Source organism: Schistocerca gregaria, unplaced genomic scaffold (genome assembly GCF_023897955.1).
Source record: "Schistocerca gregaria isolate iqSchGreg1 unplaced genomic scaffold, iqSchGreg1.2 ptg000473l, whole genome shotgun sequence".
Taxonomy (NCBI): domain Eukaryota; kingdom Metazoa; phylum Arthropoda; class Insecta; order Orthoptera; family Acrididae; genus Schistocerca; species Schistocerca gregaria.
Genome location: NW_026061886.1, coordinates 214,342 through 231,332, shown reverse-complemented (window position 1 = coordinate 231,332; position 16,991 = coordinate 214,342). Strand labels below are relative to the sequence as shown.

The window sequence follows — 16,991 nt, the reverse complement described above, 5'->3', positions numbered from 1 at the left end:
GTCCAGATATGACCTGCCGCCATCCCACTCGCACCACAAAATGAAAAAAAAAACGTCAATCTCCTTTAACCATAAATACGCTCGCTACACACATCCTTCCTGCCACTAGTACATGTTTTTTATCTCTGATTCTCGTCAACCCAAAACCTCGCCCTGGAATCCTCACTGCATGTAATGATGTGCGGATCAGACGGCGCAGTCACGATCGCTCGAAGCGCCTGACTGTGTCCAAACAACTTCTGGGTCACCTCGTGGGTTATCGTGTCAAATACAAGCGCTCCAATGATATTTTCGTCTGGTACAATAACTTGCGTTTCGTCATAGGAAAACGTCACCTGCGACCGAATCTTCGATACACTCATCCCCCCCATCATTGAATGACTGTAACACGTCAGCTGTCTCCCGACACGAAGATCCCATAAACGCGCTACACAGTCCTGACCGCCTGTTAACAAATACTTGTCGTTCTTCGAAAACTGAATAGAATATACTTCTCGACCTTCGTGCGCCTTTTCCAACGTGCTCGTACACGTCAAGTTGCGTCCATCCCACAACTTGACCGTCCCGTCCTTGCTACAACTGGCAAAAATCTGTCCGTCTGCGTTGATGTTCACCTGATTGATCGCCTTCTGATGGTGGCCACTCTGCTGTCTCGCCACGTAGCATTGCTGCGTCTGACAACAATACAAATGCAAAAACGTGTGCTCAGTTCCTGCTAAAAGGTATTCTCCGCTGGGGTGAAACTTCACCGAGCGGACATTGTGGCTGTCCTTCAAGTCTCTCTTGGCCCGCTTGTTGGAACTCTGTAAATCGAAAAACTTGATGGTGCAATCTCGAGATGCAGACGCCAACAAAGGACGACTGGGATGAAAATCCAAGTCGTTCACAGATTGCGTGTGTCCGTAAAATGTGCGTATCACTGCTCGCACATTTGTGTTCCCATCCTCTTCTTCGAGACGATTCACCTGTGCGTCTTTGATCTTGGACACGTCCAGTAACTTAATCGATGTATCCTGCGATCCTGTGGCCGAATACCGACCATCAGGAGAAAACGCCGCGCACCGACATGCAAATTTGTGTGTAGCAATGAACCTTGTATGGTAGTTTGTCCGAATCGTCGCCTTTTTACCTTAAAAAAAATTAATCTCCGCATTACATATATAAACTCAAAATAAATCTACCTACCCTCCTTCTTCTCTTGATCAAAGTCAATTCCCTGCACCTCCTTCGTCATCCCATCATACCAATCCTCTGTAATTCACCTCACCATGCGAAGGCCGTCAGCATTCTCCCTCCCCGCACAAAAATCTTCTTGCCTTGCCGCACCTCTATGGTAACCCAGCGCCTCTGCACCACCACCTGTCTCCCTCTCGGATGCCATCCCTATCTGTACCAGCGTCTCCAAATGTGATGGCGGTATATTCGGACTAGTTTCAAACAATACGCCGTTAGCACCTTCTCCTACCCCTTTATACGGCGAATAAAAACGTGCTCCTTCGGCGTCAGCGTCGCCTCTTCTAAAACACTTGCTGCCCCAATGTAGCCGTCATTCTCCAGCTGGCTTGGTGTCGAAACAAAAGAAAATCAGAACGCATGCGTTCGGAATGTCTGATAAAAACGGCCACTTCAATCCTTTCTTAACAAACCTCATAATCAACTGGTATAGATACTGCCTGTCCTCTGCCATATTCCAACACTCAGTAATATAACATTCGTTGCGATCTGAACCATAAAATATTTTTTTTTAATTACTGTCATATACACACACGCTGCTTCCATGACACATAAATGCGCTAATCGTCACAACACACACATAATGTAAAACGCCCTTCCCTACGCGTGAGCCGCGAAGCTCGAAAACCCAACGCACCCTCCGCACCAACGATACGGCACGGACAGGACACCTTTGTACACCCCCTAAACACCATCTGCGCCTATGCCTCGCCGACTCCTTGCAGATCTAAGCGCGCCCCTTCTCCCCGCCACACTTCAAAACGCCTGGCGAAAAAAAAATACACACAACTCTGCCCATGCACGCCCCACCCCGTCACCAAATTTTTCTATACTATGGCAAAGTACACCCTCCCGGACTCATCAGCCAATCCACGCAAAAACCCCCGAACTCGTCAGCTCTGCGACAGGCTGTCCCACACAAACTCCAGACCGTTAGGACGATGATCCAACTCGCCCACGAGATAATCTCCAAACATTCCAATTCCATACGCGGCCGCAGCCGCAACCACGCTCACACACACCATGGCCGCTCCTGCCACATACCATTTCCCAGACGAATACACGGACGTCCAGGCGCCAAGAGCGAACATCGTCAAAAACGACAGCGCACTGCAAGACCAAAACGCTGCACTGTAATAACCAATCCCCACATCGCCCATTACCATAAAAACGACTGCAAACGGAATTAACGGCAATGCACCAAAAATGACAAACGCCAAAAACATGACCAACGTCGGCTTGAAGACGGACTCGTTGTCATCGGGGTTAAGAATCCCCAATTCCTCGTACATCATAATGTCCACAAACCGATTCATATCTTGACAAAATAGATCAACGAGTTCAGACGCCTCCGCCAGACTCATCCCTCGGTTTTGATAAATTTCAATCATCTCGCTTTTTTCTCCTTCTAAATAGTTGTAGCACTCCCATAACTCCCTCTTTCGCTCTTGAACCGCATAGTTGTATTCAGTTTTAGAGCTCACATAGTCCCCCGCACCCATGCTAAATCCGTCTCCAAAGAGCTTCGAGAGTCCCTGCAACTCGCGAAAGTTAGCTAAAAAAAAGACGGAGTCCCAAAAAAACGTACCAGCAGGACAATGACGGAAGGCGCCAATTTCATTCCAGCGACCCCCGCCACCACCTTTTCGACCAAAAAACGAAAATCAGCGAGAAGCCTATGCGGCTAAATCGGCGTCACTCCATACACAAAATATCCATTCTATTCGCGCGTACAGCAAAACTTGTCAAAACCCCATCTAACGCGCCATAGACGACCTTCTTGATATAACCATTGCCCGCGCTTCAGCGCAGATACAAATAGTCATTAATAACGGAAAAAACATATCCCTATAGGTCCTTCTGAAAAGAGGAGTACTTTGCCTGGTCTTGTCCCAAGTTCTCATCATCTCCGAGCAGCCTCGATTCTTCATTTCGTTGAGCTCGGCCCCTGGGCACCCAACTTCTTATTGCTCGCATACAGCACAACATAGCGGAGACGTCGCGACTGTCGAAAGCACCTGAAAATAGTTTCCGCAATCAAGGGAGAAAAGAAATGTCGTTTTTGAAATCAGGCAGCGAACAATAAATGCAACACAGAAAACGCGGTGTGGGCTGCGTCAAAAAAACGTTTTTTTGCCTGTCTCAAAATCGCCTCGCGAATGCGCGCGCTATAGTGGTACACATAAATCGGCTGAGCATTCAAGAGAGAAATGATATATTATACAAAAAATTATACAGTTCGATGAGCAGTGTCCTAGAAACCCCCTCGAAGAGCGAGGATAAGATGAAAGACGCTTCCGGCTTCAATAGAGTACTCATCAACCGTTTTGTCGTCGGCCAAGGCTCGCCCTCCGAAAATTAGGCGCTGCTGCGCGGGCTGCAGTTTTGCACAAGGCAAAACAGTTCGAAAAGAAAAAGAGACCCATGTTAGTACATAGCCAAACGGATATGATGGATCAAGAGAGATGCACAAAAACAAAAGAAACTACCACCATATACATATAACATTCTCATATACACACTCCTTTTTTACGTACAGGAATGCCTTCACGTTCCTCAATTCTCTCTTTGATACGGCCTATGGTATCATTGGATTCGATGTCTATGTCGAGTTGCTTTCCTGCGGTTTCGAAATAGAGAGATCAGTAACGCGAGCGAGTTTTGCGACAACACGTACTCTCGGCGCCGACCCCACGCACAAGTGCGCGCACGTGACGCGAAAGAAGGATCCACGCCGCAATGTCGCAGACGCCTGCTACCTACCAGATAGGGACCTTATCTTTATTTGCATGACAGGTGCTTTCCAAAAAGAACAGAAAAAAGTAGACTGGTGTGATAGATACACGAATAAATTTTCAATTATTTGTACACTTCGCCTTTTTATTGTCGAATAGCAGAATCACCGCGATCGAGACATGTCAAACACGACTCCTTTATTGCCTAGGTTTACGATCTTCTAAAGAATACAAAAATCGCAAATGAGCGTTTTGCTTAGCCAGCTTCCCCTTTACCTTGTTGACAATGTTGGGCTCCTTCTCGGCGGCCGCGGGCACCGCATCCAGTCTAGGTATGAGATCTCTAAGTTTGGCAGCTAGATTTCTTACCAGAGGAGAGGGAGGATTGGACTCTTTTGAAGTCAAATACCTTTCACACCCGTTTTGCATAAGCGATTTGGCGAGCGCAACATCACTCAGCTCGAATCCAGCTTTTTTCATCAGCAAATAGACTTTGAGCGCCAAGTCTATTTCCCCGATGTCGAGCAGCAACGTGATTAGCGAAGAATACGCCTCGCACCACGGCTTGACAGCCCGGTCGATTCGACGCTGCGAGACGTCGACGAGAATTTTGAGGGAACTCAAATAATCTTTTTGAGAAATAGCGGTTTTGAACGCACAGGCCCATGCGGCCAAGCGGTCACCTAAGGGTGTGTAGTACTTCATGAATTTGAGCAGAGAGTACGCGTCTTCTAGCCTCCCACTCAAAACATAGACCCGGATAAAAGGCAGGCACCACAACGAGCTAAACGGCAATCGTTGATGGCACCTGTGTTGGTACTCTTCATCGATCGCCAGCAAAATATCGGCGCACAGCCGAGGGTCGCCACCGTAACTCGCCATGTTCAACATAAAGTAAAAGTTGACGTACGAAATCTGAACTCTCTTTTTGTTATGGTCGCTCCGTGGTGATTGGAGGGATAAAATCCACTCTATGAACTGTTTGTATGAGCGCTGTGTGTATGACGTATTAGGCATTTTGCTGACTTGAGTGACCAGATAGTTGGTGAGAGCAGATAAATCGGTGGCATCCCAATGGTTTCCGATGCCTTGTTTGAACGCTTCGATGGTGGGCTCAAAGCAATCGAGTCGGACAGACAACGCCAGAAGATAACAGTAGGTACGGAAAGAGAGATAATCGCACGAAGAGGATCGTTCTAAAACTTCAAATGCTTTCTCAAATTGGCTTCCCTTGTTTCCCTTCTTAGGAATAGACACCCGACCCGTCTGCGCAGCGCGAAACCTCAATAATTCCATGGTCTGGATGATCAGTTGGTGGCTACGGCTCGTCGGCAGCATCTGAATATGTTCTAGAAACCTCCAAAACGTGTAGAAATCAGGATGTCTTCTGGTCGCAAGATCTCGACTGTTTGAATGCTTCCACGACTTGAGGTTCTTTTCCCACCATTCAACAATTATGTTCCAGTCATGATTGCTTTCGCTCACTTGGATCAAGATATCTAATAAACTCGGAATCGACACATGCTCGTTCACTTCTAATAAATGACTCACATACACGAAAATTAACTTCGGGCAGGTCTTTCGACTGAGATATCTGCACGCCTGTATCTCCCACACGCCGCTATTTTCTTGGGGCGGGATTTGATTGAGTGCCTTCAGAATGCGCTTGCCCTCTTCCACGTACCCCTGCGCCATAATGCAGGGCACGGTCTGAAGAATGTCTCTCCGAACATAAACGGGATTGGCTGCGTGTGCAAACTCAACAAAGCGAGACACCAGCGCCTTGTAGACATGGTCCTTCTCCTTACCGCAGCAGGTCAATATAGCCAACATAGATCGGGTCATGCTCGGAGAAGTAAACAATGGATAGCCGTGCAAAAGGCGATCTGTACTTTTTTCCTCCCTCAACCTTGACATCAGATTGGCACCATCGTCAGATTCGACGCTTGACTCTCTCTCTATTTCGCAATTCTGGCCTGTTGCCTTCGGCTCAATTTGACTAACCGTCATCGATGATGAATTGGGACGCATGGTGAAAACAAGATTGTTCAACATTGTCATCCCATAATTGAAAAGATCATTGGAAACCTGGTTGATGATCTCATTCTCCTTTTCACTGCTCGGTCTGTATTGCACGCACTCGTACTTGTAATCTCCGATAAGCGTACACGGCCTCCTTTCCAACTCAAGGTACAAAAACAACATTTTCTTGCACAGGTCCTCCTCCCTTGAACTGTCCGAGACAAACGGATACTTGACTATATGGCCGGAAAAAGATGTGAACAACTGGATCCACGTTTTGACCAATATAGGAGGATCAAACACCACACCCTCCTTAATCACAGTAGAGAGCCATTCTACTACCCAAAACGCAATAAAAGACGTATACGAAAAAAGATCAACGAGGAGATTGATGGGCGTCCCATCAAAATAGCAATATAGCACAGACCCTTCTTGACTATCATCACCACTCACGGAAGAGTCAGTGTACGCAAACACTTTTTTTTGATCGAGGATGTATTTTTGATATTTTGAGAATGCGTTGTTCGCCACATAAAACGGCGCATCAAACCTTTGAAGGAGCACCATGTGCGTGTAGATCACTCTGAGGTTATTTTCTGGGGTTTTTTCGTAATTAGAGGAAATTCTTTCTAAAAGCTCGAGTCCGGCTTTCAACTGGCTGCAATTCAAAACACTTGTAATCAAATACATGTTCCTCATCTTTTCGAAGTTCAGCAAAGTGACGGGTCTTGTGTTAAACCCCTCCATCGGACTTGGCCCTTCTTTCTCCTCGGTTTTTTCAATTAGAGACTCATTCCAGAAACTAAAATGGACGTTCTCGGCTTGCTGGATATCACCTGCTGGTCGCTTTTCGGTCAAATGTTCGTCTATCGAAGTGCCAACCTGACCCTTTAAATTGACGCAGCAATGATAACCCCGTCGGCAAATAGACAATTTTACAATGCTTTTTCGACAGACCTCGACAAGCAGTTTTTCGTATCGGCCAGAATTCCACCAAATGCCGTCAGACTTTTCAAAAGAAGAGCCAACTCTTTTCATCGAACTCAGACAATTAGATGCACTCACGTCGAGCACGCGTCCGGGCGGAATCGAACAACCATTGCTCCTCAGACTTCCCGCTATCAAATTGCAAAGCGCATTTTTCATCTGGTTGATATTCGATAACTTAGCAAGCTTTGATGACATGGACGGCCCAAGAATAAGGACGCCCCTCTTGCCACGCAAGCAGATCCTTTTGACACTTTGTACCAAAATGCGGAATATGAGTTAGTCAAAGATTGTGTTCTGACAAGTTTTTTGACAATTTTTTTTATCTTTTGCCGCCTGAACAAACTCAAGCCAATATGCCTATGCTCTTGATTGAACATAACATGTAAGTTACTCAGAGCATAAATTTTTTTGTTTATTGTACCAGACAAACTGCTAAACACATTTTTGCCGTAAAATAGGGACTCAAGTAAACATGGCCTATATTGAACAACGCCAATGTATCGCAAATCGGCATCCAATGATAGAAGTTGTTAAACACGCTACTACACGATGAGCTACAAAGAATTTTTTACCGTGTAGCTACCGAATAACGACGCACTTTGCGCACTGGCACCACATTCAAACTAAAGAGAAAAATATCATAAAATGGCAGTTCAAAAAAAAAAGAATCATAGAATATCACGCTTAACGGCTTCTTGAACTTTATCGGCATCTACAAAAACATTCACCCTAGCGTGGTCTTTGATAAATTCTATAATGACAAATCAGCACACGAAAGAATGTGAACCAAAATGCCCGTTGAGAACGATTTTTCGGATTTCGCACAAAAAGCGTACCGAATTTTGACTATGTACGAGAGACTCGTAGAGGGGTAGCGCACTATCTAGAGCCGCCCTTTCGATGTAATCAATTTTCTTTAGAAACTAGCTCGAAATTGACGAGCCTGGAAGAATTGGCACAAAGGGGGAAGCTATATTATTTCGTTTTACAAAATTACATCCAATTACTTTTCGCTACAAAGTCCTTTTTAACATGGATTCCCCAACTTCCAGACTTGCACGTATATATCTTTTTTTTGATTGCCACCTTAAAGAAAATTGCCGAGTGGGCTATTCACCAAGGTGGCAGCTTTCTAACTTCAAGCCTATTCTTCCCCGGACAAAATCAAGCCATTCCATCGCTCTTACAACACTGGCCCCAAAGGTGTGATCGAAGACTATGAGGATGCGAAGGCAAGGTTGAAAGACAAATGGGAACGCAGCAAAATCAGAGAAGCTGAGTATATTTCAAATAAAGTGTTGAAGACTTCAACATTAGCGGACGATGAAAGAAAAAAGGCCATGTTTGATAACTTATTAGAGTCGAGTAAGTACAGTGTATGATGCAAGATTCTTTTAAACAGTCCTAATGTCACGCTTCTCTTCTCAGTTGAGGAAAAAAAACGCATAATTAGTGTGGTTGACTTTTGTGAAGGAAACCTATACGAAAACAAAATCGACCAAAACTTGTCAAGAAAAAAGTTCCAAACACTGTATTCGATTGATATGGATGATCTCGTAGAATTTGTGGATTCTGAAGATGAGAAAACGATCGTCTTGGTTCACATTTGCCAGCATGTGCGTATTTCTCCTGTACATTTGATACCTGTCTTATAATATTAAATTATTCTAAACTTCTTCACAGAACATTCGGGCGTGCACACGTCTGAACGAAGTCTTGGCACAGATAAGCATCGCCTGTCCGTACATAAAAATTGGATATATAGAAGAGACAGGCAACCAGTTTAAGAAGGAGATGTTACCAATACTGATTGTATATCAAAACGGTGATGTCTTAGAGTCGCATATAAGAATAATAGACGAGATTGGACATAATTTCGACTTCGACGATATCTTGAATTTTCTCCTCGATCGAAAATACGTCAGCCCGTCAGAGGTTCAATGCATCAATTGATCACGCTAAGCAGACGAAAGAAGTAATAATGGAATTACAGATGCGAATAAATCTGAGCAATAAATCCAAAAATCACGGACTTTGACGTACTAAATTTCGCGAATATCTTCGCCTCACTTGTTACGTAAACAATTTCCGGGGATTGTAACAGGAACATCACCAATACGGCAATTTGATTTACAAGCTGAACTCTACCAGCCAATTTTAATTTCTGTTTTGGATCTTTGATCATTTCTAAACCGCCGCCTGCGCCAAAAAACTGCTCAAAAAAAAATCCAGCATACATCGTGTGTATATCGCGATATTTATGCTTATACATCACCACGGATAGTTCGCATTGGTATTATCTATTGAGACCGGTTGAGAGCGCGAATTGCGTAAAAGCCAAATTTATCTATTGCCTAAGTAACAATATGTATAATGTATTCCCCATCTAGTTAAATAGCTTTAAAGCATTCGAATAGCAAAGGGGTGAGACGTTAAATGAAAATTCCGCTGAACATCAAAAGGGTGCAATTGATTTTTTATAGCAAATATGGTCTTTAGTCTGCAACTTTTAACAGAACAGAATTTGCAAGACTCTTTATCGCTAGCAATTCATGTTGTCAAGTATTTATCATAGCTTCCATCTGTTGCATTGCTGTAGTTTCGAGTATATTATGCTCTTCGTCAGATTTTTCAAATCGTAAGCTGTTGGCATAATCTATACACGCTTTCAAGACCAACAGCTGTCATCGAAATAGGTTCATTGAAGATCGGTTGTTCTATATTGTACACTCCGTCAGTGTTGATTGGTTTGACGGTTATGTAGCTGCCAACATGATGCAGTCAAAAACTAGCCTGCCAAACTGGATAAAACGCCTTTTTCATCTAAAGCACAAAACTCTTTTTCTGATATATGTTTTTTGGCTTTCTTAGGGTGATGATTCATTTTTGCCTGCCTGGTTTTTCAGGTGGGACTCAGTCGTTTTTTCAGTATTAAATTTTGCACATGCGCGTCTTTTGCTATCATTCATTGAAGTACATGTCGCGTTTTGTATATAGAGCAGCGTTTGTAAATGCCCTCCCAGGCATTGAGAGCCTTTTTTTATGTGGCTGTAACAGAACTGTGCCATAGGTGGTCTCAGTGGTAATGGATGAAGTGTCTGTATGTTGCGAACGATTTTGGCACTAGTTTATGGGACGACTGCAAAAATGTGTCATGAGCTTTCACAAAAACACAAGTTTTTTTTTGTCAGAAAAAATATTGTAATGGCAATCAATCCTAAGACGGGCTCTGTGAATGGCCAAAGTTACTAATTCCTCTCTAAATTTTTGTACCATTTTTAAGTAGGCTTTTTTTGTCGAGATTTCTTTCTCTCTTGGCTGTTTGAAGACGTTCTATGCTGCATATTTGGCATTACCGTTACCCGTTTGTTGAGCGTCTTCATGCCCGCCTTGTTCTGAACTCCCGCAGTCCAGTCTTCGCTTCTTGGGGCGGACTTATTTTTCTTCCCGATACAAGAGGCTCGCTTGGCATAGGCTCAAGTTGTGTTTTTCGAAGATGCTTTCATACGTCTCGACGTAGCGACCACCGCGGGCCGAAATCGGCGGCAAGATCATTGACGAGTACCTGCTCTTGATCCGAGTTTTGAGGTGTTGAGGCGTGCACTTTTTGCATTCGCTTAGAGTTTTCCACTAACCGGAGGTCTATCGAAGTTACGGAAAAAAGGTCAGACGCAGAGGGTCTAGAAGTGGTGCCGAAAAAGCGAAGGAGTAGGACTGGTGTCCGGTACGTTTTTTTTTTGGCACAAATTCCGCCCGAAGTCACGTCTAACGCATGAGGCCACGTCGATGGAAACAACCGCAGATCGAAAGCCAGAACAGCTGAAAAAGATGAGGCACCTGTAGCAGAAAGGGAAGGTCAGGAGCTTGCCAAGGAGGTGACAATATTGACCCCTTCGAGGACAGAATATGAGGAAAGTGAGGGGCGCCTGAAAGCTGAAGAGGATGGCGAAGAATCGAGTGTGGTTTTGCCAAAGGGGTCGTCGTCAAAGTCTAATAAGTTCGATAGTAAGAAATACGAATTTGAGCGTAAAAAAGATATTTTGTTGTCACAGCTGTCTCATCTCGACAAAAGAACGTATGATGAGATTCGAAACCGATTTGCTTCATTTCGGGAGTCTATCGAAAAAGATTTATTAGATGCCAAGACGGCCACAGAAAAAGATTCGAAACTAAGTCGTAAAGTTGAAACTTTGATTCGGGACATGCAGGCCATCATCAACGAATACGAACTTCCCTCGTCTCCCTTTGGTAATAGGCACTCTCCGTCAAGCTTTTTTGATCCCAATATCTTGCGTGAAATAGCTCCAACTCTCACAATTGACCAAATTGATCAGTTCCGTTTAAACTATACGAAATCCTTGTATGAACTATTCAACCAGTCTTTGAAGCAATACGAGAACCTGGAAAAAACACTGGGAAATGAAGAGCAAACTGGCCCTGATAGTTTTTTGGACAAGGGCTTCTCTCTTTCTTTACTCGAGAAGCACCAGGGTCATCTTGATTCTTTTTCAGGGAGAAAACCACTTGGCGATTGGGGTTGTCTTCTTAGGCATCGAGCTGAACCAGAGGGGTATGAATCTCAAAGTTTAATCGACTGGGATAAGCTCCGCAAGGATGACACGAGTTGGCTTTTCGAATCGGCTTTGGCAGGTGGCGCGGATGTCGAAAACACGGCGCTTGCTACAAACTTCAATATTCCACCCTTGCAAATATCCCATCCTTGGAAAGTCGCTATTGTTAGCATTGACGAGACGGCACTTCATTCAGACATTGTAAGGGGGTTTAATGAAGCGTGCTCTCCCAACCAAGTCGAGATAACCGGCATCGAGGTTTTTTACGATCGCGCTGGTCCGACACGTCGAATGAATGCTTTCGTGAATTTAAGCTCCAAAATGCAGCGGGACCTCATCCTTAGTGACCACATCAGATGTTTCGGTGTGTACGTCAAGGGGAAACGCTGTCCGATACTTGACGTCGAGCAGAAGCGGACTCTGATGATTCGTGCTACGCCCCCAATTTCGAAGTCAGAAATTGAAATTCTTTTGGACAAGCTTAATTTGGTTCCCGCGCTGAAAGAGGAGGACCCGTTGGAGTCATCTCCTCAAGTCGATTTTACCATCCATAGAGAGGCGAGCGCTCCAAGCACGTCTGCTCTGGATATATTTGTTCCTCTGGATGGAGAAGGGAATGCTGCTGGCGTCTTCTTTATCACCTTTCCAACTCACGCTTCTGCCTACACTGCCTGGCACTCTATCAACCTCTGTAACCCGGGATTTATCAAGCCGTACTGGGTGCAGCAACGCAACTCCCTACTTGAACAGGCTATCCGAACCAGGGACTTCCTCGCACTGGAAAATGCCTATCTGAAGAAACAACTCCAAGAGGCAAAGAGCAACAGCGAGCTCCTCTCTAAGACTGGCGCCGATCTAGAGAATCACAAGGGTGGCATGACCCTAGACGACATCATATCGGAACACATCGAAAAGGTTCTTCGTGCGACCAGCGGCGACATAGACGAGGCAGCGAAAGTTCTGAACATCTCATCTAGGAAACTCTCAAGATCTATCAAAAAACTGCGCTCTCAAGGACAGTCTCTAGACACTCCGTCTCTCAAATACCAAAGAGACACACTGGACTACTGGTAAAGAATGAATCCCACTTCATTTCCACGAAGAGGGGCGTGTTGAGAACACCGGCATCGCGCGGGTTGTGTAGTTCGCATCTGCCTCTCAACTTGTGCGCATTTCGTCGAAGTATTCCGCTGAAAGCTGCTCGTAACGAAAACGTCTGGAATATTGCTTGCGAAAAGAGCGTGGCCAACGCCGGGCACCACCGTCGAAATCGAAGAAAGAAAGCCCATTGTTATTGCACGTTCATCCCCACACCGTCGACAAGTGGCTCTCGCGACTCGGCGCTCGCTGCCGCTCGTCAAGAGGCGCCGTCGAGCAACGGCGCTTCTTCGCGCCCTCGGAGTCACCAGGGAGCAACAGGAGCAGCGCGAGCGCGGAGGAAGTTTCGCTCCTGCTCAAGACCACTCTCTTCGCACCGGATGTGATACGAACGGCGACGCAAGTGTAGCCCTTGCCACCAGAGGGCGAAGACAACCCGACTCCGCGGCCACACCCTACCCTGCACAAAAAACTAAATTCTGAACGTTGACAATCTCGTACACTTTTGTTACTATATTATATATATAGCCTCAATAAGTCATCATTTACAACGGCGCAAATCGACGAAAGTATGTGGGGCGTTTCGTTCTCGTGTTACGCGTACGAGTTTGCAAACAAGTGACAGGTCGAGTGTTTTCGGGAGGAAGGGGGTGCACGCGTCCTCGACCCGGAAGGCCTGCGCGTCCGCATTTCTAGAGAGCGGAGAGATGAGACCGAGAACTGCGCGCGCACGCGCCTGAGAGAGGCAGGCGTTCGGTTGGGGGCTCTCAATTCCGCCGACTCGAGGCGTGTACCTCTCTTTTCTTCTTTTGACAGGTTTTTCTTTCGTTAAAAAAGAGACAGGTTTCAGTCTCTCCAGTTGTCCTCTTCGTCACCGATGTCTACGGGAAGGTTGTCGGACTCCAGTACTTCGTACTCCACATCCGAGCCGTTGTCGTCCGACCCTTCTCGAGCCAATTTGAATCTCTTTTCGAGCCCAGACATCAAGATGGTGGCGATGTAGTCGCCGCCGAAGTTCTTCTTCTTGTCGAGTTTGGAGACGTCGATGCGAGAGAGCGTCTCCCTCATTGTTTGGATGTCCTTCTCGAAGGTCCTGTTCATGACGGACCTCTCGGACGAGAAGCTGGTGACGGGGAGGGGGGTCGGGGGGGCGGGAATGGCATCGTAGTTCGGGACGGGTGGACCGGGAGGGGTCCCGGCGTCGGACGGGGGGGCCTCGGGGCGGGGAGAAAGAGCCTTGTCGACGGGAGGAGGTGCGAGAAGTTGTTTTGAAAGTTGTTCGATCTTTTCGTTGAGACGTTGTATTGTTTTCTCTTTTTCTTTGAGTCGCAGTTTAACTTTAGAGAGTGCGTCGACCCGAGCGCTGAGCTGCCGAATCGTCTTCTCTTTGTCGTTGAGGTCGGATCTGAGTTTGGTTACTTGGAGGAGGGTAGATTCGAGCTCTCGAGTCGAGTTGGACAGCTTCCGCTCGAGCGCGCCGAGTTGGCTGGTGCTGGACTGCTGGGAGTGTTTCAGCTCGGAGATTTGTTTTTTCTGGTCGTTAAGGGACGCGGAAGTTTCGGCGAGTTTGCGAGACAAGTCTTGCTTTTCGGCCGCGAGTTTGGAAATCTCGGACTTCAGGTCCGCGTATTGCTGCTTCTTCGAGCCCTCTAGGTTGGCGAGGGCGCGTTCGTGCAGGGCTTGAGCTTCTGCCAGAGAGCGCTCGTATTGACACCTCTGGTTTTCCAAGCTTTCTTTGTTTGCAGACAGTTCTTGCTTCAGTCTGGTCACGGTGCTGTCCAAGTCTTTGACCACCTCGCCCATGCTGACGGCGTTCTTCCTTTCGTCGTTGAGCTGTTGCGAGAGGCTCTCCACCTGCGCTCTGGTCTCCTTGGACGCGGTTTGCTCTCGCTTCAGAGCCTCCTCCGAATTCGCAATTTGTACGTGCAGAATCTTCAGCTCTTTTCGCAGCGAGGCCAGGTCGCGATTGGCGTCTTGCAGCTCTTTCTTCGTCTCGGACAGGTTCTGATTCAACAACTGGTTCGCGTTCGTCGATTCTTCCAGCTCCTTCTCGCGTCTCAACAGGGCGTCCTTCAACGCTAAGTTGGCGCTCTTCAGCTCGCCTTGGAAGGATATCGTCGAGTCGAAGTTCTTTCTCATCTCGGTCAATTGGCGCTCGTACTGCGCTTGCTCCTCGCTTCTCTGAGCTTCGCTCGACTCCAGCTGTGCTTTCGCGTCCCGGATCTTCCTCTCCAACGCCTCCACTTCGGTGGCCATGTCCACTTTGTAAGACGCGTAGTTGTGCTCCACTTCCTCCTTCTGCGCGTTCAGCCCCTCCAGTTGCCGATTCAGCTTCTCCACTTCGTCCTGCATCTCCTGCACCTTGGTCTCTAGCTGCTCCTTGCTGCACGACAAAACCGCTATGTTCCTGGTCAGCTCGTTCACTTCGGAGTACCTCTCGATCAGCGTCTCGTTCAGCTTGCTTATGTTCTCCTCCGCCGTTGACTTCCAGGACTCCAGCGCCTCGATGGCCGCCTTCTGGCTGGAAATTATCGACTGATTCGACGCGTCCTGAGCGGTCAGCTCCTCCACTCTGCTCGTTTCTTTGCTCAGTCGGCTCTCCACGTCGCTCAAGTGGCTCTCCACGTCGCTCAGTTGGCGCTTGGTATTCCCCAGCTTCGACAACAGCTTCTCGACCCTCCTCTCCTCCTCACTCAAATTGGTCTCCAACGTGCGCACTCTGCCGTTCAGGGCGGACTCTGTGTTTTTGAACGCCACCTGCTCGCTCGCGTACTTCCTCTCCAACTCCTCGTACGCGCGTACCCCGTCCATTATCCTCTTCTGCGCGTGCTCCAACTCGACCGAGAGCGACTTCACCTCCTCCTGCAGCCCGCCCCTCTCCTCGGCCAAGCTGTCGCAGCGGCTTCGCGAGTTCTCCAACAGCTTCCTCATGGACGCCAGCTTCTTGACCGAGTCCTCGAAGTTGCGCGACAGGTTCTCGTAGTTCTCGTTCCTCTCGGCCAGACAATAGAGCAAGACCATCTTCTCCTTCTGGAACTTCGTCACCTCGTTGTGGTGGTTCACCTTGAACTTCTCAAAGCGCTTGTCGATCTCCCTGATCAGCGCCAACGCCTCCTTGAGCGTCAGCTGCTCGTCGATCTGCGTCCACGCGTATTGCATGCTCATTCCGCCAAAGTAGTTCGGCGCGTCGTCCTTGCCCTTGGACTGCGCCTCGGACTTCGGAATCACCTTCAGCGTCATCGTCACCAAATTCCTGCCCAACCCATAGTACTCCAGAGACTTGTTCAGCGACAGCAACATCCCAGTCCTCGCGCAAAGGTACCAGTTGCTCGTGTTCGCGATTTTGTACCGAGTGCAAATCAGCTTGATGAAGGTGCCGCACGGCGTCTTCGGATTCACCTTCTTCGTAATACCCGTCGCACCCTGAAACTCCGGCGTGGACGGCAGCAAGAACGTCACCAAATAGAAGTTGTCATCCATGAGCTTGATTCCCGCCTGTCTCGCCAGCTGCTCCGGCGTCTTGCGCACCATGTACACGTCCCACCTCCTCATGATCGAGCCCAAGCCGTAATCCTTCAGCGTGTTCGACTCGTTCAAGCAATTTCCGCTTTCCGTATACAACGCGTACTTTCGATAGTTCAGATCCCGCCGACTCAGCAGCTTTGAACAAATCAGCGATATCGTGTACGCCACCGTCTTGCTGCAATCCACACTGTACACCTTCCTCTGAAATCCAAGCTGCGACAGCTCCTCGCACTGATCCAGGTACACCGACAGCAAATGAACCCTACTGTCATCATACAATATATCGATTTGATCTCTGTGCTGATTCAACACCGACAAAACAGCAGGATTTCCCCCCAGCACGTCCTTTTCCTCCAGGTTCGCCTCCTTGAGCGCGCTGGATATGACCTCCAGCGCCGAGGTCTCCTTCGAACTCTTCATCGACCGCAAATGCCAGAAAGCAAAAAAAAAAATTATTGTGTGCGTCTAGCAGTATTTCCGCGACTTTCTCCCCTAGCTTAAACGACTTTCCTGGCGCAAAACGTTTCCGCCGCTTGCTCGAAGCGGACTCCCGCCCGGAGAGGGGGCGAGCGCGCGCCCGAGTCTGGTGCGCTGGCACCCGGCAGACGCTTTTCTCCCGTCAAAAATGTTCCGTACATTTCGTACGCTTGCGCAACTCTCCATGCGGCGGCCCCTCTGGTTTCGGATGCCCCCCGGCTTCTGATGCTGAGCGACGTTGGCGCGGTCCGGTTCTAAACCACGCGGCTGCACAGGCTTCGAGACGTATTATGCCCAAGCGCTAAAGCCGGCATACAGAATGGTGAAGCATGAGAGCGTA

At 47.6% G+C, this 16,991-nt stretch overlaps 4 protein-coding genes across 5 annotated transcripts; 2 read left to right on the top strand and 2 right to left on the bottom strand.

The window, feature by feature from the left end:
• Positions 1–63: 63 nt before the first annotated feature.
• LOC126313386 (cleavage stimulation factor subunit 1-like) lies at positions 64–3,288 on the bottom strand. Its single transcript, XM_049992333.1, has 8 exons — positions 3,110–3,288; positions 2,968–3,034; positions 2,822–2,875; positions 1,647–2,768; positions 1,493–1,561; positions 1,327–1,427; positions 1,186–1,251; positions 64–1,129 (listed from the first exon to the last, which is right to left on the bottom strand). Exons 4-8 carry the CDS (start codon positions 1,685–1,687, stop codon positions 120–122), a joined length of 1,287 nt encoding a protein of 428 aa, XP_049848290.1. The 5' UTR covers positions 1,688–2,768; positions 2,822–2,875; positions 2,968–3,034; positions 3,110–3,288; the 3' UTR covers positions 64–119.
• A 4,851-nt stretch (positions 3,289–8,139) lies between these two features.
• Positions 8,140–9,294, top strand: LOC126313385 (phosducin-like protein 1). Its single transcript, XM_049992332.1, has 3 exons — positions 8,140–8,345; positions 8,409–8,596; positions 8,664–9,294. Exons 1-3 carry the CDS (start codon positions 8,321–8,323, stop codon positions 8,931–8,933), a joined length of 483 nt encoding a protein of 160 aa, XP_049848289.1. The 5' UTR covers positions 8,140–8,320; the 3' UTR covers positions 8,934–9,294.
• A 568-nt stretch (positions 9,295–9,862) lies between these two features.
• LOC126313373 (uncharacterized) lies at positions 9,863–13,147 on the top strand. Of its 2 annotated transcripts, none has more exons than XM_049992318.1 (4): positions 9,863–10,080; positions 10,264–10,541; positions 10,632–10,704; positions 10,783–13,147. In XM_049992318.1, exons 2-4 carry the CDS (start codon positions 10,316–10,318, stop codon positions 12,623–12,625), a joined length of 2,142 nt encoding a protein of 713 aa, XP_049848275.1. In that variant the 5' UTR covers positions 9,863–10,080; positions 10,264–10,315; the 3' UTR covers positions 12,626–13,147. The 2 variants fall into 2 exon arrangements, with proteins under 2 accessions (XP_049848275.1, XP_049848274.1); XM_049992317.1 differs by having other exon boundaries at positions 9,896–10,080; positions 10,267–10,541; positions 10,783–13,142.
• Positions 11,296–16,986, bottom strand: LOC126313369 (CAP-Gly domain-containing linker protein 1-like). Its single transcript, XM_049992314.1, has 2 exons — positions 16,811–16,986; positions 11,296–16,588 (listed from the first exon to the last, which is right to left on the bottom strand). Exons 1-2 carry the CDS (start codon positions 16,835–16,837, stop codon positions 13,496–13,498), a joined length of 3,120 nt encoding a protein of 1,039 aa, XP_049848271.1. The 5' UTR covers positions 16,838–16,986; the 3' UTR covers positions 11,296–13,495.
• Between the last annotated feature and the right edge of the window lie 5 nt (positions 16,987–16,991).

Coding starts and splice junctions, on each gene's coding strand:
- LOC126313385 (XM_049992332.1), top strand. CDS start 8,321: ATGTTTGATAACTTATTAGAGTCGA. Junction 8,346..8,408: donor TGATAACTTATTAGAGTCGA/GTAAGTACAGTG, acceptor TTCTCTTCTCAG/TTGAGGAAAAAAAACGCATA. Junction 8,597..8,663: donor TGGTTCACATTTGCCAGCAT/GTGCGTATTTCT, acceptor ACTTCTTCACAG/AACATTCGGGCGTGCACACG.
- LOC126313369 (XM_049992314.1), bottom strand. CDS start 16,837: ATGGAGAGTTGCGCAAGCGTACGAAAT. Junction 16,589..16,810: donor GTTGCGCAAGCGTACGAAAT/GTACGGAACATT, acceptor CGGTCGATGAAG/AGTTCGAAGGAGACCTCGGC.
- LOC126313373 (XM_049992318.1), top strand. CDS start 10,316: ATGCTGCATATTTGGCATTACCGTTACCCGTTTGTTGAGCGTCTTCAT. Junction 10,542..10,631: donor GGCGGCAAGATCATTGACGA/GTACCTGCTCTT, acceptor GGTCTATCGAAG/TTACGGAAAAAAGGTCAGAC. Junction 10,705..10,782: donor AGGAGTAGGACTGGTGTCCG/GTACGTTTTTTT, acceptor AAACAACCGCAG/ATCGAAAGCCAGAACAGCTG.
- LOC126313386 (XM_049992333.1), bottom strand. CDS start 1,687: ATGGCAGAGGACAGGCAGTATCTATACCAGTTGATTATGAG. Junction 1,252..1,326: donor GGCGCTGGGTTACCATAGAG/GTGCGGCAAGGC, acceptor GGTGAATTACAG/AGGATTGGTATGATGGGATG. Junction 1,130..1,185: donor TGATCAAGAGAAGAAGGAGG/GTAGGTAGATTT, acceptor ATTTTTTTTAAG/GTAAAAAGGCGACGATTCGG.